The sequence below is a fragment of the Lemur catta genome, chromosome 15 (assembly GCF_020740605.2).
Source record: "Lemur catta isolate mLemCat1 chromosome 15, mLemCat1.pri, whole genome shotgun sequence".
Lineage (NCBI taxonomy): Eukaryota > Metazoa > Chordata > Mammalia > Primates > Lemuridae > Lemur > Lemur catta.
The window spans coordinates 23788305-23812902 of NC_059142.1; the positions used below are offsets into that span (position 1 = coordinate 23788305).

General features: G+C 36.7%; 1 protein-coding gene across 5 annotated transcripts in view; it reads left to right on the top strand.

Moving 5' to 3' along the window:
• AP2B1 (adaptor related protein complex 2 subunit beta 1) overlaps positions 1-24598 on the top strand; it is a 115493-nt gene that overhangs the window by 13256 nt on the left and 77639 nt on the right. For all 5 annotated transcript variants that reach the window (XM_045525501.1, XM_045525502.1, XM_045525505.1 and 2 more), the window contains exons 4-9: positions 2114-2249; positions 3951-4196; positions 17197-17387; positions 19673-19894; positions 20421-20541; positions 20674-20769. In XM_045525501.1, coding sequence (XP_045381457.1) covers positions 2114-2249; positions 3951-4196; positions 17197-17387; positions 19673-19894; positions 20421-20541; positions 20674-20769 — 1012 coding nt within the window. The remainder of the gene's footprint in view (positions 1-2113; positions 2250-3950; positions 4197-17196; positions 17388-19672; positions 19895-20420; positions 20542-20673; positions 20770-24598) is intronic.

Here is a 24598-nt window from a genome sequence, read left to right on the forward strand (position 1 = left end):
ATTTGCCTGTTAATGATCTATCTAGTCACTGAAGGGCTGTTTTTGCCAAGGAATAAATCTAGGTTGAGAGCATCAGTACAAATGAACTGGTAAAAGTTGACATAGTTCTTTTCAGGGGCTGTTGTGTTTTTGCCAAGCTTATTTCTATATCCTACAGAAAAGTTAAAACTCTTGATTTTCCTTTTGTATGTTTGGTAAAGTATTGCTTGTTAATCTGCTAATTGCTGATAATTTATTATGTGCCTAGCACTATACCACTTATCATGATTCAAACAAAAGTATAATAGATGTTTATTAGCCTTCATGGCACTTACTGTCTAGTTGATGAGACTCAAAACTTGAAAAATTAGGGAAAAATAAAATACAGTTATGTAATTGGGTATTAAAGTGTATATGTTAAAGGCAGTAAGAATTCTACCAAAAAGAGATCCATGCAAATAGGAATAGTTGAAGAACTCTTCTTGGAGGGTGAGCTGTGCCTAGAAAGATAGCGCAAAGAAATAGAATAGAAATTAGCTATTTGGAGGTTATTGTATTTCAGTCTTCCCTGCAAGTAACCTCAAGTTCAGTGCTATCTAGTAGAAATGCAGTGCATGCCACATGTATAATTTTTAATTTTCTGGTAACCATATTAAAAAAGTAAAAAGAAACAGATGAAACTAATTTTAGTAATAAATTTTTTAACCCAATATCCAAAATATTATCATTTCAGCATATAATCAATATAAACATTATTAATGAGATATTTTACATTGCATTTTTCATACTAAGTCTTCAAAATCTAATGTGTGTTTTGCATTTACATCATATCTCAGGACAGATTAGCCACATTACAAGTGCTAAGTAGCCACATATGACTAGTGGCCTTCGTATTGGAAAGTTCAGGTTTTTAGTTTTATAGGTTGGAACTTAACAGTTTTTACCTCTAGAATGGTGGCTATAAAGTCTTGATCTTGTGCAGGTTGTTTAGAATTAAATTATTTAGGATCTTAAATTTACCATTGGTTATTATTTCACATTTACTGTTGTTTTGCATGTGAACTATTCTCCTATTCTCATTTTTGGAGAGTGTTTATTAAATATCTACCTGTTCATGAAACTACACTAGGTACCATACATACAAATTAAACAAATAGTTTGGCTCCTAGGACAGAGTCATTGGTTCATTAGAGATGTGGTAGATTCTTTGACTTTGCAGTCCAGCTTCCTTTTTGTAAATAATTTCTGCTTCTCTGTGCTCTTTTTGTGTGTGTGTGGGACCCATACCTTGTGACAAGTTGTTTTAGTCATTCTCTTACTTTTCTGTAGAAATATACTGACATTTATTTCTCCTGTCTTCTATGCCAGTAGTAACATGTTTAGAAGCATTAAAAATTTATAAGGTACTTTGATAAAGCCTTAGGGAGATTAATTGCTAACTTCCCATAAAATTTTAGTTAACCTGTATTTTAAAAATACAGCTTGCAGTTTAGAATCTGACAAGCCCAACCCTTCCAAGCTAATGGTGCTACTTTGTGACTGGAAACATAAATGTCTTTCTTGTGGTTTATAGGAGAATGGTAAATCATGAAACGACTAGAACTTGGGAAAGGTATAAACTCCTTTTATATTTGATTACTTTCAAATTTTCATTTATCTGAATGTGTAATGTTAAATCTATTGAATTTAGTGTGGTAAAGGTAGTGATTTTTTAAAAAGATTGCTAAAGATATACATTAAAATATTTTAGGTGAAATGGTATGATGCCTAGGATTTATTTAAAAATAATCCAGAGCAACTGCATGGGGTGGAGACAGGGATGCAGCAATGGGTTGAGGATTTATATGAAATAAGATTGGGCATGTATGGATATTTGTGTGATGCTTACATTGGGTCAATTATACTGCACTCTGTTTGAAATTTTTCCTAATACAAAGTGTTTTAAAGAACTAGAGACCTTTTTGGGACCAGTACTGCAATTTCTTTAGTAATTCATTTCCCTGATAATAATGATCCATGTGGGGACATTCGTCCTTGCATCAAATCACTCTGTTAAGGCCATTTCATGTTCTGTCCAACAGTTTGACACCAGCATCTGCTTAATTTCCTTTTCTCTTTTCCCCTCTCTTCTCAGTTCTCTCTTTCCAGATGTGGTGAACTGTATGCAGACTGACAACCTGGAACTAAAGAAGCTTGTGTATCTCTACCTGATGAACTATGCCAAGAGTCAGCCAGACATGGCCATCATGGCTGTCAACAGCTTTGTGAAGGTAACTTTTCCCAAAGACTCAAGACTTCAAATAACCTTTTCAGTTAGTGTCTGTATTGCAAGTAAGCAACCTCTGTTCTAAAGGAAGACATCCAGGGAAGTATTGGCAATGACTAGGAATGTTCATGTGTTAAGGATTCTGCATGTCAGTGCATATCATCCAGAGAAATTCGAACCATATGGTGAGCCTTCTGTTAACAGGGCTTGGTGCATCCTTGCCAGGTGGGTAGAAACCTCAGAAGCTAGGTAAAATCTCACTGTTTTACCTTCCAAGGTTGACAAAGGTTGTCCATATCGTTGTAATATCAGTAACCTTCAGACTTTACCTATTTTGACTTTGTAGAAATTATGCTTATGAATCAAAAGTAGTGGAAACTGCAGGAGGTACTACTTTTATTATTTAATAGGTCTTGCGACATTTGATTAAATTTTTTTATTATGGAAAATTTTAAACATATTCAAGTAGAGGGAATAGTATAATAAATTCCTAAGTATTCATCTTGCAATTTTAACAGTACTGACACACGGCCACTCTTGTGTAAGTTATACTCCCCATGCATACTTTTCCTGACTCCCACACTCTGTCCTGCTGGATAATTTTGAAGCAAATCCTAAACATCATATAATTTCATCCTTATGTTTCTCAGGATAAGATATATCCTATTTAAACATAACCACAATACCATTGTCACATCTTTAAAAGTTGACAATTAAAAAGTTTCTTTAATAATATTGAATGTCCAGCCAGATTTTTCCTATCCTTAGATTTGATAAACATAATAATGGAGTTGTTCCCGTTAATTTTTTTTTACTTTTTTTTTTTTTTTCTGTCTGGAACTTAGTCTATGTTAAAAAAAAATCAGATAGCAGTTTCTAAAATTAGCTTCTGTTTAAAATGTTTTGGAAAATAACCAATATGCTTTCTTTTCATGGACTTTTTGTTCTTTTCCTTTGTTTAGCTATATTATACAGAGTCAGAATATAACAATTCATCCTACGTATCTGCTAGTTCATAGATGGAATATATCATTGAAAAGAATTTAGTTTACATTTTTTGAAACTTAGAGCTGTGCATAGATTTATATGGTTTTAAGAAATTTTTTTAAATGTAGGGCAGTTTAAAAGAGTGTTCCTTCTCAGTGCTCTATTTGTACTGTATCTGGAAGCAAAGGAGAATATATGCTAGTCAGGAGCTCAGAGGGCCCTCTCTGCTGCTTAGCTCCAGGTACTCAAGTCAGGCCCGAACCAGCTCCTGTGCTCTCCTTTGTTTTCTTTGCTGTAGGCCCCAGAAATCTAGCCCCTTTTCTCTCTCCTTGGTACTTACAACACAGTCTTTCCAATTCCTCATATTTTTCTGTGCCAGAATATTAGTGCGAAGGCCTTTTCTGTTTTAGGGCATGTCCACTGATGGCTATGGGGATGGTCATACCAACTCACTAGGATTCTGCCTGGCCCTTGAATGAATCCTACTGAACCTTTCCCCACTGTATATATAAAGCAGTTAAATGAATTCCTAACCTAACTTTTAAATAGGCAACTAAGATTTGTATTTAGGAGAGGAATAACATGGGATATTGGATCTGATGTAGAATGTAACTGGAAGCTTAAATGATGGAAGTATTCTTTTGTGGCTTTTGTAAACTGGACTGTTTACGTTTAGTCACTATGTATACTTACAGTTGTTGATGATTGTTTCCTGTAGGACTGTGAAGATCCTAATCCTTTGATTCGGGCCTTGGCAGTCAGAACCATGGGATGCATCCGGGTGGACAAAATTACAGAATATCTCTGTGAGCCCCTCCGCAAGTGCTTGAAGGATGAAGACCCCTATGTTCGGAAAACAGCAGCAGTCTGTGTGGCAAAACTCCATGATATCAATGCCCAAATGGTAGAAGATCAGGGATTTCTGGATTCTCTACGGGATCTCATAGCAGATTCAAATCCAATGGTAATAAGCTTCTGCTTTTATAAAGAGAGTGGTATTTAAAATGGGTACCTTGTCAAAGCATATTTAACACAAACCTGGTCTTTGGGACATTGAGCTACAGGGTAGCTGTGGGAAACATGACTTTCTGTGTTGCACAGATTGTATATCTCATACCCTAGGTGTTTTTGAGGTGAGTACCAAGTACTTGAAATAGAAGGATCTTAAAGCAAACCTTTGTATTGTACCTACCCCTGTATTTGCTCATTAAAAAACCCAGTACTTTCATCATTGTCTTCAGGAGGTTTTATCTTAAATTTTTATATGTATATATTATTTGTTTTAATCTTATTTCTTCAGATGTTTGTGGTATTTTCTGGTGATGTGGCAATAGAATCTGAATCAAGGTGATCTTTATTGCTTAATTATTGTAATGCATTTTTGTTTTTACAGAATTCTAGGACAAGATTCTTTTTAGCCAACTTGATTATGTTGTAAGTGTTTAGCAGCCAGAACATAGCTTAACACCTTAAAGTTTTGGGATCTTTTATTTCCCTTACTGTCTTTTTAACTCTGCTTATATAATGAAGCGGGTCAAGTCCCAAGTGATACATTGACTCTGCTAGTAACTGAAACTCATTTGAATTGAGTGTTAATTGAGTACCTTTGATTGGTAAGTACTGTTACCAAGAAGATGGAGGAATATAGCTGCTTTCTTTAAAGTGCTTCCTTTTTTGTCCAATGCAGTATTTATCTGAAGGTGAGTAATACTAAGAGTTAATCAGGGTATAACCTCTGAATATTGTTGAACTTTTTCAAATATAGAGTTGGAATTTGCCTGAAAATAGATACTGTCTCTCACTTGCAAATTACCTGCTCAGATCTCTGCTTTGACATCTTGTTTGGTTCATCTTATTTTATGCGTAGCCTGGGCTTCTGTTTATTATCCTTTAAAATTAGTATTAAGGCCAAAGGATGAAGCAAGTCACATTTTTTAAGGTACTTATAGTACTATCATCAGGAATCTTTCAGCTACCTCCTGGGCATAGGAGTGGGATTGAAAGTGCAGGTGCTTAAACCCTGACTTCTGACAAGGTATCACCATCAGTATTAGAAGATTCTACCTTGCCCTTTTTTCCCCAGGTAATACCATGTGGCAACTTTTTTTTATTCCATAAAGAAATAAGTTTATAAGGCAATAGTGTCTGTTATAAAATGCTTAGCTGACACCAACTTGTGTTGTTGGCATTGCCTTTGATTCACTCTGTTGTTTTGAGCACTATCTTTATAGTTCTCTACCTGAGGACAATAGAGGAGATGAAAAATGTTTGGGCTAGAAGTGCCAACCAGATGAGCAGAATATCATGTGCCCTGTGGAAAATTATTAAATGTTCAGTGGTGCTAAGAATGTGGAATGGATCTAGGTGAAAATGAGTTCTAACTCATGGGCAACTTCAGTTTGAGGGGGAAAAAGTCATCTCTACGCTAATATAAATTCAATGCAGAACCTGTAAAATTAGATGGTCCTTATCTGACTAATGGAGGGTTTAAGCAATAAAGGCATTTTGTGTGTGTGTTCCAGTAGTACTTAGAGATCTTTTTCCAGATCAATTGAGAAGAATAGAAAGATTCTGGAACAAGCTAGTTTGTCTGATTTATTCAGGGAAGAGGGCTGATTTTCATTCAGTCCATAGTACTCAAGTATTATATGTATGCTGTTTATTTAATTATGTTTTTTGTTATGGGGATCTTCAAACACTCATAATTAGAGGGAATAAATTAATTTAACAAATAAATGAATCCACTTATTATCAGATTTGATAATTATCACTGCATGCCAGTTTTGTTTTACTTATTTTCTTTCCCTACCCCCTAGCTTTATGTAATTTGAATAGACCACACATGAATATTAAGATATATTAAATTTTATTTGAATTTAATATATCATAATATTATAGTAAACTGTATAATGCTCTAAATTCTTAACCTCTTTTACTATAACAAATCAAGAGGTTGATTTGGGGAGATTTCTACAAGTATCTTTGAAGAGACTTTTAGAGAACATTTAAGGCTACCTAGTAGATTTTTGAGAAACTGTTTTAGGAATGCCTCTTGTTTTCTTGTCTCTTTATTGCAGATTTTCACAGAGCAGGGTATCAGCATTAGATCAAATTGTTGGACCTACTGCCCTCTTAATACTGCCTTCTATATCGTTGACAGACTCAGTAGCAGAACTTTTCTCTGATACTGTCCAATTTATTGCTAGAGAGGTCGTCAGAGAGTAAAATTTAAGGAGGCACTCACTGTCAGGTCCTGGCTCTGTATCTGTACAAGCCTGAGAACAGGGTGCCTCCTTAAATTTTAAGTCTGGAGTGCCTCACTTGACTTACTCTTACCTTGGCCTTGTTACACATACTCCCACTCAAACCACTGGACTTAAGAGGTGGCCAACACACGTAGACACGTGCCTACTTTTTATCTTGAATCCATACTTTCCATCTCAACTGTATGCCCTACTTTTTACCTTAAAGTATCACAACTATAGTTAGAACACTCCTTTTATCAGTGGGGGTCCAATGCTGCTGATGGCTCAAACATCTCAGAAGTTCCTAAGGCTTATGATGGAAAAGAGAATTTTAAATTTAAGGGCCTTCTATGCCATGCACAATGGTTGATGCTTTATGTATAATGCTTTGCTTAGTTCTCAGATCTGCCTTGTGAAGTAGAAGTTATTCCACATTACAGTTCAGGAACTGGGCACTCAGACTAAAGAACTCTTTATATAAAGTCGTGTAGCCAGTAGTAATGTAGCCAGGATTCTAACCTAGTTCTGAGTCCCCAAACCCATTACTGGTCACTACCTCATGGGTGAATGTATAGAATAGAATTTAAATGTGTTACATGTGCACACACACATCTAGAACTGTTTCATTTTCCCAAAATGCTTACAATTTTGAACACATAACGACCTTTATCTGAAAACTGTTTTATTATGGAAATCTTCTCAATCTTACTCCAGTGATAGATGTGAGTCCTTATTTTACTGCTCTTGAGGGCTGACTTTGTTCCGCTTTTTGAGTCTGCCCCACATGGTGGCAGCACTGCACCACCAAATATTAGACTGTCCTACAAAGGAAATGGATACTTCCAGGGATTCTGCTGTATTAGTTTACTTACAGCTTACTGCAAAAGAGCATGCTACATTTGAAAGCAACAGAACATCTGCAGAGATGACTTTGGAATCTCCTAATATGAGAGTAAAATGTTGATTGAGAGCCAACAGGGTTATGTTGACCTCCAGTCTGGTTCCTGGTGGCAGTGTGCATTGCTGCAAGTAAATTAATAGAACTTAATTACCTGCCTTTTGCGGGGGGAATCACATACACCTCATTTTACAGCAGTTGTTTTACTGTTTATACTTGAAGATGACTTTCAGTGAAATACTAGTTGAGAAGGAAAGATTATGTTCATGTTCCTTAACTTACCTGAGTCTGTTTTCTTTTCTGGAAAATGAGGGCTACTATCTTAGAGACTTGTTTGCATTATTAATTGAGCTTTTATATGAAAAGTGCCTATTAAAGTACCTGGCATATGGTCAGTCATAAATGAGGGCTGCTATGGTAATTATAAAGTAGGCATTAGGCAAAGATTAACATTATTGAATAAGGAATCCTTGTAGAGCCACAAGAAATTAGCTTCTGTAATTTCTTCACAAATATCAGAGTTTTAGAAATGCCATCTCACAAGTATACATTTGCAAGAAAACTGCACATTTTTTTGTGTGGGCCTTGCTTTATTGCGATGTGCACTTTTGATTGATAGTATTCTCCAACTTTTCACCCATACATTAGGATTTTCCCTTCTTTCTATGTTTTCTCATCTTGCTTTCAGAGGTATTTTTGGGTATTTCGACTTCAGTGAACATGTTTATGTTAGAATCTGCCATGCCAGAGACTCTCTTGACAGCCCCACCACGTGAGCTTTGCTTTTTGTTTTTGAGCTCAGTTTTCCTAAGTCCCTTGGCTTAGTGCCTGTTCCCCTTGATTTTCATCTTCCAGGTCTTCTGTCACTCTACAGATGCCTGTGAGAATACTCCTCTTCCATTGTTCTGTCCTTTCTGCAAAAGTACAAACTATTGAATTAGTAAAAAATATATTTTCTTATTTGTTGGGGATTCTTCTGCACAAGCAGCATACTCATAATAGCCTCAATTTAGGCTCACTATAGTCTTTAGCAATGGTTCTAGATAAACTACCAGCTTCTTTTAATTTGAACTTTTGCTGAAAACCACTTAATGAAAAATAACATTTTTCTTCTCAGAAGGGAGTGAATATGTTGACTGTGTGCTAGCCAGGATGTAGACAGCATGAAATTACGATGGTGGTTCTCAACCAGGGGTAATTTTGCTCCTCAGAGGGATATTTGGCAATGTCTAGAAACACTTTTGATTGTCATACCTGATGGGAGGGTGCTATTAGCATCTGGTGGGTAGAGTCTAGGGATGCTTTAAACATCTTTCAGTGCACAGGGCAGCTCTCCACAACAAACAGTTATCTGGCCTAAATGTCAGTAATGCCAAGATTGTGAAACTGGGTTATGGAACTAGCATACAGGCTTCAGGGCCAGAGCAGCCCATTCTGTACGAAGGCTACTGTTTGAGTCCTGACGTGGCTGCTTACTAGAAATGTGGCCTTGAGCAAGTTATTTAGAATGAGCTTCAGTTTCCTCATTTATAAAATGGAGGTAATAATACCTATTTTACTGGATTATTTTGAAGACGAAAGAATGATGTATTTAAAAATTTAAATTGTACCTGACATATGCCAAACATTTAATAAATTGCAACTGTGCTTGAGGAACAGACCTAACATGCACTTTCTGCTTGTTATAATTTTTATTTAGGCATTAGGAAGTTTACCTGTGGTTTGGTTGTCGATCTGACAAGATAAATACTGGAAAAAGTCAAGGCTATCTAGATTGCTTTCTAAACTCAAGGAGGATTTTTTTTTTTAGAATATATTTGGTATTCATGCAGGCTGTGCTAAATTGTCTTTTAGGTTGGGCGTGGTGGCTCATGCCTGTAATTTCAGCACTTAGGGAGGCCGAGGCAGGAGGATCGCTTGAGGCCAGGAGTTCAAGAGCAGCCTGAACTGCTCGCCATAGCGAGACCCCATCTGTACAAAAAAAATTTTTTAAATTGGCCAGGCATGATGGCATGCACCTATTAGTCCCAGCTATGATTGCGTGAACCTAGGAGTTTGAGTTTGCAGTAAGCTGTGACTGTGCCACCATACCCCAGCCTGGGTGACAGAGCAAGACCCTGTCTCAAATAAATAAATAAATAGACAGATAGATAGCCTATTAAAGGATAGATAGATTAGATAGATAGACAGGTAGACTATCTGTCTATCAAAGGAAGGCCCAGGCTGGGAGCAGTGGCTCACACCTGTAATCCCAGCACTTCGGGAGGCTGAAGCAGGAGGATCAATTGAGAGCATCTGGGGAACATAATGAGACCCTGTTTCTTTGAGCCCTGTCTCTTAAAAAAAAAAAAAAAACCAAAAAACTTAATGACCTCACTTAATTTTTAGTATTTTAGTTATGGGATATGTGTTATCCCTAAATATATATTAGTAAGTAACAGTTATAAAATTAAAATATGATATACATATGTATATAAAATTAAAATATTATATACATAAGTGAAATTAGAAATGTATAATGCTCTTTATACCATATGTCCATGAAGGAGTTATGGAGCTGGTAGAATTTTAGGCGTGTATGAGAGTTTCAGTATGTGGTAGGCGCTTGAAAAAAGTAACATAGGAGGTAATAAGTCCAGTCTGTGTCTTAGTTCCCCAAGTGACTAATGTTATATTTGGTACTAAAAGAGGAGCTTCTGTTAATTTCTGAAGGATTGGAGTACTGAATAAGTGGACTGCTTTGATATGAGGCCAACTGCCCGACTCCTAAATTTCCTGCAAGTTGATCTGACTGTTTTTTTTTGTCTCTTCTTAAGGAGAATGCAAACACTTGTTTTCCTTTATAATACACTTCGTAGAAATCATTTTCAGTGTATTCTCACTTTTTTATAATTGTTTTTATTTTATCATATTATTACCAACTTAGGTTTTTTTTTAATGATTGATTGATTGACAGGATCTCTCACTCTGTCACCTGGGCTGGAGTGCAGTGGCATCATCATAGCTCACTGCAACCTCAAACTTCTGGGCTCAAGCGATCCTCCAGCCTCAGCCTCCTGAGTAGCTGGGACTACAGGCACACACCACCATGCCCAGCTAATTTTTGTATTTTTTTGTAGAGACAAGGTCTTGCTGTGTTGCTCAGGCTGGTCTTGAACTCCTGGCCTCAAGCAAGCCTCCTACCTTGGCCTCTCAAAATGCTAGGATTACAGGCATCAGCCACCATGCCCAGCCAAAAAAAAGAAAAAAAAAAAAACAAACCCAAAACTCATTTTTTAAGGGAATAATTTTAAATTTAAAAAGTTACAAAGACATACAGAAAGTTTCCATATACCCTTCACTCAGTTTCACTTAATGTTAACATCTTTTGTAACCATGGTCCATTTGTCAAAACTAAGAAATTAACACTGATAGGTTACTATTAACCAAAGTACAGAATTTCACTATTTTAACACTAATATCCTTTTGCTATTCCAGGGTTTAATCCAGAACAGAAATTTCATTTAGTCACTGCCTTTTGTAAAGAAGTAACCTATTCTGTACAAAGGTATCTCAAAAACAGAAAAGTGCTTTAAACCATGAAATGGTATTTTTCTTTCAGTCACTGTGGTATAGTGATTAAAACTCAGGTTCTGTAACCAGACAGACTTGGGTTTGTATCCTGGTACTGCAGTTTCTTAACTGTGTGGTCTCCCTAAACTTTAGTAACCTTATCTACAAGATGGAGATTGCAAATAGTGTTTATAGTATAGGGTTGTTGTGAACATAAAAGGACAGAGGGTTTGCCGAGCGCTTACTACTTAACCTTGTATAGAGTAAGCCCTTAATAATAACAGACATGGCCGGGCCTGGTGGCTCACACCTGTAATCCTAGCACTCTGGGAGGCCGAAGTAGGTGGATCCTTTGGGCTCAGGAGTTCCAAGACCAGCCTGAGCAAGAGTGAGACCCCGTCTCTACTAAAAATAGAAAGAAATTAGCTGGGCAACAAAAAATATATAGAAAAAATTAGCTGGGTATGGCGGTGCATGCCTGTAGTCCCAGCTACTTGTGGAAGACTGAGGCAGAACAATTGCTTGAGTCCAGGAGTTTGAGGTTGCTGTGAGGTAGGTTGATGCCATGGCACTCTAGCCCGGGCAACAGAGTAAGAAAAAATAATAAAATAAATAAATAAATAAATAAAAATAATAACAGACATGTATTCTATATTCAGAATATGTGCATTTTTGTCAAACCATCTTTTAAGGCATTTGCTATGCTTTGGATATTTGACCCCTCCAAATCTCATGTTGAAATTTGATCCCCAGTGGGGATCAAATTGGAGGTGGGGTGTAATGGGAGGTGTTTAGGTCATGGGGATGGATCCCTCATGAATGGTTTGGTGCCTGTTATGATAATGAGTGAGTTCTTGCTCTTAGTGCCCAGGAGAGCTGGTTGTTTGAAAAGAGTCTGGCACCTCCCTCCTCTGTCTGCCTTCCTCTCTTGCCATGTGATCTCTGCTCACCAGCTCCCCCTTGGCTTTGCCCTGAGTGGAAGCTGCCCAAGGCTTTCACCAGATGCCCAGTATTTCAGTCTGCAGAACCATGAACCAAATAAATGTCTTTTCTTCATAAATTACCCAGCCTTAAGTATTCCTTTATAGCAACACAAATGGACGAAGACACTACTTAAATAATGAACTTTATTATTTGTAAATCTTACTTGTTGCCATATAATCAAACTTTCTTGTCATAATGAGAGTGTTGGGTCAACTAGGTAATTTTAGCCGTGATTGCAAGGAAGACGATGAGGAAAAACTGGCATACTATGGAATGCAGTGTCCATTGCCATTCTGGACAACATTTTGGATTAAAATATAAGCTCTAAGTTTAATTGGTTTGAGAGGGGAAAAAATTTAACTGGTAATACATAGTCATTGTCTCCTTGAGGAGATGGTAATGACTGAAATGCTTAGAACAAATATATGTTGCCCTGTGTTTCATATGTCATTTGAAGCAGCTCCATAAAGGAGATGGCAATGTTCCAAGCCATTGCTGATTTCTAAGGGAATAAAAATATGTAAACCACCTGGGTATTTCCTCATAATAGTTTTTGTCAGTTATTCTACTGCTTTCACTTTAGTTAAATCTTCAGGGACAGCAGCCAAAAGAATTGTAAATTGAGTAGAAAAACTGAAGCATAAATCTGTTTAGAGTGTGTGACCTTGAAGGTCATTGCTGGAATCCAGAGTCCTCCAAACAGTAATTTAGGTAATAAGAGGAAGTAACTGTATTGGAAAGTGATAAGTTTCTTGGGTTCTGAGGCTATAAAAATAAGTCAAATTAGAGTGCAGGATGGAAGTCATTATAAGGGACAAGGAAATGTATGAGAGATTTCTCATTAGTGAACCTCTCTCTGAAATTCCAATTCCAGCGTATGTCTAGATTTCCTTCTAGAGTCCTTTTTATACAAGATCATTTTTATTCTAACCATACTCACCGCTCTAGCTCATGCTCTTTGTTAAAAATAGGGTCAAATTTATGTCCTCAGAATTGTCTCATATAAGATAAGTATAGTTTATAAATCAGATTTAATAGCTGGGTAGTAAATCTTGCCTCTTTAAGTGCTGTCAGGATATGATTATTTCTGAAACATAAAGTAGAAGAATACATTTTTCTCCTTGTATAAATCTGCATGTCACTTTTCCCTGGAAATAATGTTTTGGTTATATTATCCTCCCCGACTCTGATTCTTCTCTACCTTTCCCTGAGTTGAAATTCACAAGTCTTGAGACTTGTATAAATGCTGGAGACAGAGTGGATTAGTACTCAGACACTGGAATCAGACACAGACTTTGAATTCAGATTCAAGCACTATCCCTTTCTAGTTGTGTTGACCCTAAGCAAGTCACTGAACTTCTCTAAGCCTGTTTCCTTATCTGTAATAGGTGGATTTTAATAGCAACTGCCTCAGAGTCATTATGAGAATTAATGGCACATAGTAAGTGTTAAATAAAGTTTAGCTATCTTTTATCTCTTTGTGCAACTTACTCTATTAAGTATAATGTAAAGTAAGTCAAAATACAAATTGTTTACCAGAAAAAAAAAAATTCAGCAGACTAAGGGTCCATAGGAACTACCAAATCGAAGAGAAATCTGTAATTCAGGCAGAGAAAGATATATCTAGGATTGAGTGTGATTTTACATATATTTACATATGCTTTTGTATATATGTTTATGCTTAGTATCTGTGTCTTATAAAGTATACATATTGAATTAGGTCTATGGAGGGTGAGGGGTGGGGAATATTTAGTTACAATCTTGCAAAAAACAGAATTTACTATAATTGGAAGGCAAGATGAACAGAAGAATTTTCTGGTTTTCTTTTTCCAAATGCTGTGGATGTGTTCCTTTGTAACCTAGATGCCAACTTTTTATAAATCAACTTATGTACTGAGGAAGCTCACTTAAGAAACCGTATTTATAAATTCATTTTTAAAGCAAAACTTTCTTTAGAAAACTTCCCTCCCCCAGAAACTCTGATTTTTCTGAGGTAATAGTCAAAAAGCCATTGTTCTCTTTGTGGCAGTGTTCCCTCAGAGAAATGTCAGTTTTCTAAGAGAGAAAATGTTACACATAGTTGTCTTAACAGTTCAAAATCAAAGTAATGGTTCAAATGAAAGAAGCATACTTTTGTTTCAATACACAGATAAGTCAAGCCAGTTTCTGCAAGGGTTGGATTTGTTCTTTCGTGATGTTGTATTGTTTGGAGAAGGCTCTCTGGGAAGAGGAAGTGAGTCTTAAGTTTCAATCTATTATTTTTAAAGTTTATTTTTAAAAATAGAGAATATAAGTACATAGTACAAAATTCCAAAGAAACAATATAAACATTGACAAGTGAGTCATCTTGTATACCCTAGGCACTCAGTTGCTGTCTTGACGTCAGTTTGTTTCTTTGTCTACTTTAGATTCAGTGTGACTGGTTTATTTTAAGTTTTCATTAAAGAGTGAGAAAAACGTGGCATACTGATCAGGAAAACTCAAGCACTCCCTCATGGGCCTGCCTCATTATGTTTCTAAAAATATAATAGTCTGAATGTGAAGATAAGGAGATGAAAGTGGAGAGAAAGAATGGAAGGAACTTCAAGGAGTTTTAGAGGAACAGTAGTAGAGTTTTGGCACTAGAGGCTGAGACAGCGTCTCCTCTGGTCAGTCACTGAGATAGTGACTGTTTGGCAATGATCTCTTTTTTCCACATGCAGGCTTTGCTAAACATAATCCTCTAATTTGATCTTTCCAGATCTTTCAATTAGACTCTATTTCTTTTCTTGTTTTAATGTGATGATAAGTGGAAATTGCTTATTAAACACCAGAACATTTACTTCATTAGCTGTGTTAAACACTTGGTTTAATTTCCAATTGCCTATGATAACAGAGGAATTCTAATTGCTCATTCTGTTTAGCGTCCTGTTCTCTTCCTCCCCATTGCTGTTTTTAATTCCCCCATTCTCCACATTTTCTGTTACCAGACTTTATATTTAACCTATTTTAAAAAAAACATGAGAAGGGTTTGACTGGCAGAAGTGGTAAATTATGGTAAGAGGTTTATTTTAGACAACTGGTAACCAAGACTGGGCATGTGTTGGCAGCAATAGGTCAAACAGCCATTTGGCCTGCCAGTATGACATACTGATCCTTTAGACAATCATAAGGTCAATAAAGTGTATTGTGCGTGGGAAATAAAATATCTTCCCTACATATGAAGCACATAAAGGGGATTATTATTTCGCTCTTCATGTCTTTTAGTTTTCACTAAATCTCATGCTTGATGATGTAGTTAGTAAACAAAAATTAGAAAAAACCTCATACCTTTTGCCATCCAGTAGGTGGGCTAGATAACTCTTCCTGATTTATCTTAAGAACAATAAAATATTATATCTGTAATTGTATTCACCAAGTGAGTCTTTCATTTTTCATTTTTGAATCTTTGTTCTCATCACCAAATTATAGCTTTAAGATGATTCTATTTGTGGCATTATTATCCTTTACATAATAAGGAGTGTTGTCTTAAGTGTATCATTTGTTAAATCATATTTGCTAGACACTTATTTTCTAGGTAAGATTATATGCTGGGATAATCGAAGACTACCGAGATAATGTGGGTACTAAAATCAATAGCTAAATGTTTCTTCTCTTGCTAACAAAAGCATATCACACAACTCCTAGTTTCTCAAGCTTTTAGCAGGGGACTTAAGTAAGAACTAACTATGGGTTGACATTTTTGAGAATCTTTTTGATATATTTAATTGCTGAAGCTGCTGTCTCCTATCGTGTCTCATTTATTTTATATTCAGCCTCACTTTGGTAATTTTTAGTAACAACTGGGAGCCTCACTGCAAAAGATGGTTTTAACTCACTTATATAGGGCTGTAGTGTATAGTATCTTATGTGTGCTTTTGAATATTTTTGCGTTTTTCTTTCTTTTTTTTTTTTTTATTGAGATAGAGTCTCACTCTGTTGCCCTGGCTACAGTGCACTGGCATCGTCATAGCTCACAGCAACCTCAGACTCCTGGGCTCAAGTGATTCTCCTGCCTCAGCCTCCCAAGTAACTGGGACTACAGGCACGCGCCACCACACTCAGCTAATTTTTCTATTATTTGTAGATACAGGGTCTCACTGTTGCTCAGGCTGGTCTTGAACTCCTGGCCTCAAGCAGTCCTCCTGCTTTAGCCTCCCATAGTGTTAGCATTACAGGCGTGAGCCACTGTGCCATTTTTGAAGTTTTTAAATGACTTTGTATGTTCATTGGTTATAGATTTGTTAGTTATAGTGGCAATAATCTGTAATTTTGATAAAGAGTGTTGACTTTTCTTCTGGCAACTAAGTAGATTCCCAGATCTGTGAGTCAGGATACAAGTGTACTTTCTTGTGTAAGGTAGCAATTTTTCACTTATCATACTGTTTGAAAGAACGATACATTTGAAATACTATATTTTGTTGAATATTTAATGCCACTGATTGTAAGATGCATTATTATTTTTTTGTGTTACTAGGAAAGAAAATGCTTCCTATTAAACTGAGAGGCCATTGATTATAAAATGCATCCAAATTTCAGAGATGTGAATGTGAAAAACTCTGTAACTTACACTTAATGGATTATGATATTAATAATATAACCAACCCTTAAATTTGCATAAGGCTTTATAGAAAGCCCTTATACATATGTCATCTGATTTTATCCTCAAACTAAAACTAACCTGTGAGGTAGACTAAATTATCCCCAGTTTTCAGATGAGGAAACTGAACTTTATAGGGATTATATGTTCTCTTAGCTATGTATGCTAGTGAACTAGGCCCCTGTATTCTCACTCTGAGACTTGTGGTATGACTGACCGTGTCACCTCGCCTACCCCCATATATACACCACTGCAAACCTCTATAAAATTATTTTGCCTATATTTTTCTCTGTTGCCTAATATACATATTTCATATGTGTACTTCACTGTTTTTCATATGCTGTTCATATGTCTTGATTTTTATTGATGATTTTGAATACTGTTAAAATGGTTAATGTATGTTTTAATATTAAATCATGTGTGACTCTACTAATATATGAATTATTTTAATTCTGGGTTGCCTGACCACTAGGAAGCTATATCTACTGTCATTGGTGGTTTAATATATGTTTTGAAAGCAATTTATCTGTTTCTATCTGACTAGGTAAAATGTTCAGGAATGGTTATGGGTTGACATCTGTGAAGTGATCCAGGGAAGGTTGATTAAGTGTGTGTCTATTGTTGTACTTTTCTTGGTGAATCAAGGTCATATTTGCTTCTTTCCCAGGTGGTGGCTAATGCTGTAGCAGCATTATCTGAAATCAGTGAGTCTCACCCAAACAGCAACTTACTTGATCTGAACCCACAGAACATTAATAAGCTGCTGACAGCCTTGAATGAGTGCACTGAATGGGGCCAGATTTTCATCCTGGACTGCCTTTCTAATTACAACCCTAAAGATGACCGGGAGGCCCAGAGGTCAGTCTGCTTTCCTCGAAAGTATCTGAGAGTCTTGCCTGATTCAATAAATTCTAGAATCTGCCGTTAGAGTAAATCTCTTATGCTGAAGTAGGTCAGTGGCTTGTGGGGTAGATATTGCTATCTCCAAGGTATTTTCCTCATTGAATTTAGGAACATTTAGGTGGTGGAGTAAACCATGTAAAAAATAGCTCTAAGAAATACGTGTTTTTCATTTCTTATTTGAATAGTACAGTTACTTCTGCTAAAATCTTTCTTGCACATTTCCCATACAGCAGTGCCTGGCTATCTCGCAAACAAAGGATATCGAAGTCTCTTTGTAGTGACAAACTTTTCATTCTGTTAGATACTTAGTAAGTGGTTTCGTATTAGTCATTGAGCTGAGCTATACCTATAATTGAATACTAGAGAAAGTATGGTAAAGTCAGCAAAATATATGTTGCTTCCCATTAGATATAGAAATCATGTCAGTCTGAGTTTGGAAAAGATTTTGGAAGGCTGCCTAGATTGTTTTCCTCAGCCCTTTACCACCTTGGCATTGCAAATTTTCTTTGACTATCAGAAATTGACTACTACATTTCATCTGCATATACACACATTTTAGTTTACAAAGGTGAAATTATCCCTAATTTTTATTGAGCATTTTGTGTATATAGGCACTATACTAGGCAAAGTACTTCTGAAGAAATGTTGGCTCTTCATTAAATTTGGAATATTTTAATTATGGTAGATAAGAACCTTCCTTGCCTGGCTGAAGCTGATTTCCAAGCTACTAGAATGTAAGTGTTCTTCACTTGTCTGGGAAATTGTTCCCTCTAGACTGAACTAAAGGTCACCCTGGTAATTTCTTTCCATCATTGAAAGTACAAATATATTCTGGAAAGAACTTTACTGAGAATTTTATTTTCCATTGGTCATTGACATCAAACTAATTCATTCATTCACTCAGCAAATATTTATTAAGCACATGCTGTGTGCCAGGCACTGTTGTAGGCCCTGGAGATACAGCAATGGACCGACAAAAATCATGGCCCTCATGGAGCACTTATTCTGAGGGATGTGGGTAGGAGTATATATAATATATAATTTGTTAGATGTGATAAGTGCTGACAAAAAAGATAAAGTAGGGGAGAGATCTAAGAAATGCTGGGCATTTGGGGGTGAGGGGTTGTATTTTTTTAAAAGGTTGGCCAGGAGCCTAAACAACATAGTGAGATCCTGTCTTTGTAGAAAAAAAAAAAATTAGCCAAGCATGGTGGCATGTGCCTGTAGTCCCAGCTATTTGGGAGATTGAGACAGGAGGATCACTTGAGCCTGGGAGTGTGAGGTTACAGTGAGCTGTGATCATGCTACTGCACTCCAGCCTAGGTAACAGAGTGAGACCCTGTCTCTAAAAAAAATAAAAATAAGAAATATATAAAATACAAAAAGGATGGCCAGGGAAGGCCTTACCGAGAAAGTAGTATTTGTATAAAGACCTGAAGGAGGTCAGGAGTCAGCTTAAGTGAATGTAAGAGCAAGAAAGAGAAACGTAGCCTACTTATCCTGTATCCTTAACTTAATATAGTAAACTAACTATACATATTGCCTAAGAATACTCAAAATTAGGTTAATTTCTAACGAATGATCAACAGATAATTATCCAAGATTTCATGAAGCATATAAGTATAGGTGGCAGGAGCTAGAAGGGGAAGAAGTTGGGAGAATATTGCAATGGTGTTCTGCTGTTTTCAGGAACAAACCAACCAAACCCTTTCAGAGATTCACTTATTATCCTGAAGGCAGGGGGTTTGAAGTATTTTCCCTGCTAACCCACCTCCTCCTCTATCTTCCAATGAAACCTTTAGTTACAGCTGAGTTGATATCTGTCAGTATGAAATAATTCTCAGAATGCTTAATTTGACTTCCTGTAGGTTGAGTAGAAATGGGCTGTGAGGCAGGGAGACCTAACATAATATGGGGAGAAAAAGAGGACTGTAAAACAAAAAGGTAAATGGTGTGAGCTCAAGTGTTTGGGGGTATTACTAGTTTGTTCCAGTTTGAACATGCCTTACTGGTGGTTTCCTAAAGTCTTCTGATGTCCCTTGCTTTGTCTGTAGTTTGCTGGGAATGAGGCTTCTGCAGTGGTGGATCCCAATTTTACCTAAGCATGGAGCTTTGACTTTTCTAACTGACTCTTTAATTTCTTGATACTTGGGCCATGGGACTCTGACACATTACCTTATAGAATGGATTGAGCAAAGAAATTATAATTCAAGATGTTAATTTTCCTTTTCTGCCCTTAGCATCTGTGAGCGGGTAACTCCCCGGCTATCCCATGCCAACTCAGCAGTGGTGCTTTCAGCAGTAAAAGTCCTAATGAAATTTCTGGAGTTGTTACCCAAGGACTCTGACTACTACAATATGCTGCTGAAGAAGTTAGCCCCTCCTCTTGTCACTTTGCTGTCTGGGGAACCAGAAGTGCAATATGTCGCCCTAAGGAACATCAACCTAATTGTCCAGAAAAGGTTAGGAAATAGTGCATTGGTGATTAAAGTGTTTGTAATTTTGAATTAAGCTTAATAATATCAATGTCAAATAGGCCGGTGTTAATCTCTTTTTAATGAACAAAAATGAAAATGTTATATGGCAGAACAACTTGCCCAGGATCAGGAGGCTAACAGTTGATATTAGAGTGTTCCTATAATATTAATAAATACCTGGTGTTCTCTACAATCCAGTTTGTTTTCTGAAGGTTCTCTTTCTGTTATACTGTTTGGTGGCTGCTTGATATGGTTTAGGCTATAGTTTAGAGCCAGATTGTTGTTGTGTTCTAGCAGTTCTTTGGGGCAGTGTGTACCCTGATGCTTAAAAAGGACGAAAATAGTCTGCCAAATGGAACTGATAAGAATAGAGAGGTATAGAGGAAGTTTGTATATTTTTTTTTCCCTGGGGGGAGTGGGAGGAGGGCAGAGATTAGATATTAATACAGATTCAAAAGGATATATCAGTATATGCCTTCACCTTCCTTTCTTGTGTTTCTGTGTACCACAGGCCTGAAATCTTGAAGCAGGAAATTAAAGTCTTCTTTGTGAAGTACAATGATCCCATCTATGTTAAACTAGAGAAGTTGGACATCATGATTCGTTTGGCTTCTCAGGCCAACATTGCTCAGGTCAGACCTTAAGTAGACTCAAGTTTATGATGATTTGAATTTTAATTACAGTCTGGGCTTCAGAGGAAGCTAGGCCATGAGATTGCTATTTGAGAATCCTTAATGATTATCCACTTTCTGGATTTTTAACAGGTTCTCGCAGAATTGAAGGAGTATGCCACAGAGGTGGATGTTGACTTTGTTCGCAAAGCTGTGCGGGCCATTGGACGATGTGCCATCAAGGTGGAGGCAAGTGTCTGATGGTCATTGTGATCAGAGGATCCTGAATGTTTTCTTCACTTTTTCTTTAAAGTACATTTTTAACGTTTATCAAAATAATAAAGCACACAGTTAAAATATTAAAGAATTTTTGATGAAAAGCAGTGTCTGTGGTCCCTCCCTCCCCTACCTAGACCCTCTTTCCAGAGGGAATCATTTTTAACTCTATTTTTACTCATTGCTTTGTTTACAGTTGGCCCTCCATATCTGTGGGTTGCACATCCATGGATTCAACTACCTGTAGATGAAAAATATTCAGAGAATTGGGAAGGAGGAAGTATATGGGAGAATGTGCCTAGGTTTTATGCAAATATGACACCATTTTATGTAAAGGACTTGAGCATCCATGGATTTTAGTATCCACAGGGGGGCTCTGGAACCAATCCTTCATGGATACCAAGAGATGACTGTACTTCCATTTCTCTAAATAATGTTCTTATGCTATTATTTATTGATTTACCAATTACAGACTTTTTGTATTAACTTTCTGCTATAAGAAGCTTAGTTCATATAGCCACCATTCCCTTTTCTCTCTCCTGTTTTCCAGTGTAGTTACATCATGAGGTTTTTTTGTTTCTATATCAGTTATCTTGGTAAATTGAAATAATGCCTTTGTTTCTTATTCTGTCACCTATAGACTTGTAAAACTTATGCATATTATGACTATGTAAATATGTGGGGCCAATACAATACAAATGATTGTATTTTCTTTCTTATAAAGCCTTTTGTTTTTTCTGGAGTTTCTTTAATTGCCTTTTTTTCCTTACATTGTATGTCTTCATTTCATCCCTGTCTTCTTCCAGCTCCTTAAGCATAATATCAAATCTGTAAACCACCTCTTGTCCTAGATTCTTCTTTTTCGCAGTCTCTGTCCTTTGTTGCTCCTGTCTGGTGATTGCTTTCTTGGTCTCTGCACATTGTTCCAGACAGCCACCCTTCGTGGCAGTTTCTTATTATTGGTACTTTTTTCATAGCATTCCTTTTTTTGTGGTTGCAAGAGCTTCTTGAATCTCTGAGGATATGAATTATTAATTAGTTTTTTGTTTTATGCCCTTTGAATTTAATTATTTGAGGTATTTTATGTTGATGGTTGCATATCTATACATATAATCTTTTAATTGCAATATATACCCTACCTACAGTAAAATGCAGCTCATTTATATTTAAGAATGAGGTAATAAAGGTTGACTAGGACTTCCGTATACATAGGCAGAGCTGTTGCCTAGCAGTTTTCTGCTTTAGGGCAGGAGGTTCGCCTTTACTCTGAAGGCCTCTTGAAGAGCCTCTCTGATCTTAGAGGGCATATCGGTTTCTAGCTTGTCTACCCCAACCAAGCGCAGTTTGATCTGTGCTCCCTATCACTCACATCACTGCCTGAGCTCCCAGTAGTGGAATTGCTGGATCAAATGGTAGGTCTAGTTTTAGTACTTTGAGGAATCTCCATACTGTTTTCCATAGAGGTTGTACTAATTTACATTCCCACCGAACACCATATAAGCATTCCCTTTTCACCACATCTATCAGTTTTTGACTTTTTAATGCCATTCTGACAGGGTTAAGGTGGGTATCTCATTGTGGTTTTAATTTTCATTTCCCTGATGATTAGTGATGTTGAGCATTTTTTCACATGTTTCTTGGCCATTTGTCTATCTTGTTTTGAAAAAAAATCTGGTCATGTCTTTTGCCCACTTTTTAATGGGGTTATTTGTTTTTTTCTTGCTGGTTTGAGTTCCTTGTAGATTCTGGAGTCCTTTTTCGGATGTATAATTTGCGAATATTTTCTCCTATTTTGTAGGTTGTTTGTTTACTCTGATTATTTCTTTTGCTGTGCAGAAACTTTTTAGTTTAAGTCCCATTTATTTATTTTTTTGTTATATTTGCTTTTGCGATCTTAGTCATAAATTTGTTGCCTGTATCAATTTCCTAAGTTTTCTTCTAGAATTTTTATGGTTTCAGGTCTTACATTTTAAGTCTTTAATCTATTTTGCATTAATTTTTATATATGATGAGAGAGAGTGATCCAGTTTCATTCTTCTGCATGTGGCTATCCAATTTTCCCAGCACCATTCATTGAATGGGGCATCCTTTCCCCAGTGTAAGTTTTTGTCTGCTTTGTCGAAGATCAGTTGGTTATAGGTACATAGTTTTATTTCTGGGTTCTCTATGCTGTTTCATTGATCTGTGTATCTTTTTTTATACCAGTGTCATTGCTGTTTTGGTTACTATAGGCTGCTTGTAGCATAATTTGAAGTCGGGTAATGTGATACCTCCAGGTTTGTTCTTTTGGGTTAGGATTGCTTTGACTATTCAGGCTCTTTTTTTCTTCCATATGAACTTTAGAATTGTTTTTTCTAATTCTATAAAAAGTGACATTGGTGTTTTGATGGGAATTGCATTGAATCCGTAAATCACTTTGGGCAATGTGGACATTTTAGCAATGTTGATTCTTCCAATCCATGAGCATGGGATGTTTTCCCATTTGTTTGTGTCATTTACAATTTCTTTCATCAGTGTTTTGTAGTTCTCCTTGTAGAGATCTTTCATCTCCTTGGCTAAGTATATTCCTATGGTTTTGTTTTTGTTTTTTGCAGCTATTGTAAATGGTATTGAGTTCTTGATTTGATTCTCAGCTTGGCTGTTATTAGTGTTTAGAAATGCTACTGATTTGTGTACATTAATTTTGAAACCTGAAGCTCTACTAAATTTATCAATTCTAGGAGTCTTCTGGTAGAGTCTTTAGGGTTTTCTAGATATAAGATTATATCATTGACAAACGGGTAGTTTGACCTCTTTCCTGATTTGGATGCCCTTTATTTCTTTTTCTTGCCTGATTGCTCTAGCTAGGACTTCCAGTGCTATGTTAAATAGAAGAGGTGAAAGTGGGCAACCTTGTCTTGCTCCAGTTCTTATGGGGAATGCCTTCAACTTTTACCTCATTCACTATGTTGTTGGCTGTAGGTTTGTCATATATGGCTTTTATTATTTTGAAGTATATTCCTTCTCTGCTTAGTTCATTGAGGGTTTTTATCATGAAGCTTGCTGAATATATATGTTTTTTAAGACAGAGTCTTGTGCTGTTACCCCAGCTATTGTGCAGTGGCGTCATCATAACTCACTGCAACCTCAAACTCCTGGGGCCAAGTGATGCTCCTGCCTCAGCCTCCTGAGTAGCTGGGACTATAGGCATGTGCCACCATGCCTGGCTAATTTTTCTGTTTTTTGTAGAGATGGGGTGTTGCTCTTGCTCAGGCTGATCTTGAACTCCTGAGGTCAAGCAGTCCTCCTGCCTCTGCCGCCCAGAGTGCTAGGATTACAGGCATGAGCCATTGCACCTGACCTGGGTTTTATCAAATGCTTTTTTGCATTTATTGACAGAATCATACAGTTTTTGTTTTCAATTCTGTTTATGTAGCGAATCACATTGATTGATTTGTATGTGTTGAACCATCCTTGCATCCCTTGGATGAAACCCTCTTGATAGTGGTGAATTATCTTTTTGCTGTGCTGTTGGATTTGGTTTGCTGGCATTTTGTTGAAGATTTTTACATCTGTGTTCATGAAGGATATTGGTCTGTGGTTTTCTTTTTTGTTATGTTCTTTCCTGGCTTTGGTGTCAAAGTGATCCTGGCTTTGTAGAATGAGTTAGGGAGGATTCCCTTCTCAATGTTATGGAACAGTTTCACTAGGGTAGGTGCCACTTTTTCTTTGCAGGTCTGGTAGAATTCAGCTGTGAATCTTTCTGGTCCTGGGTTTTTTTTGTTGGGAGTTATTTTTATTACTGAACCAATCTCACTACTCC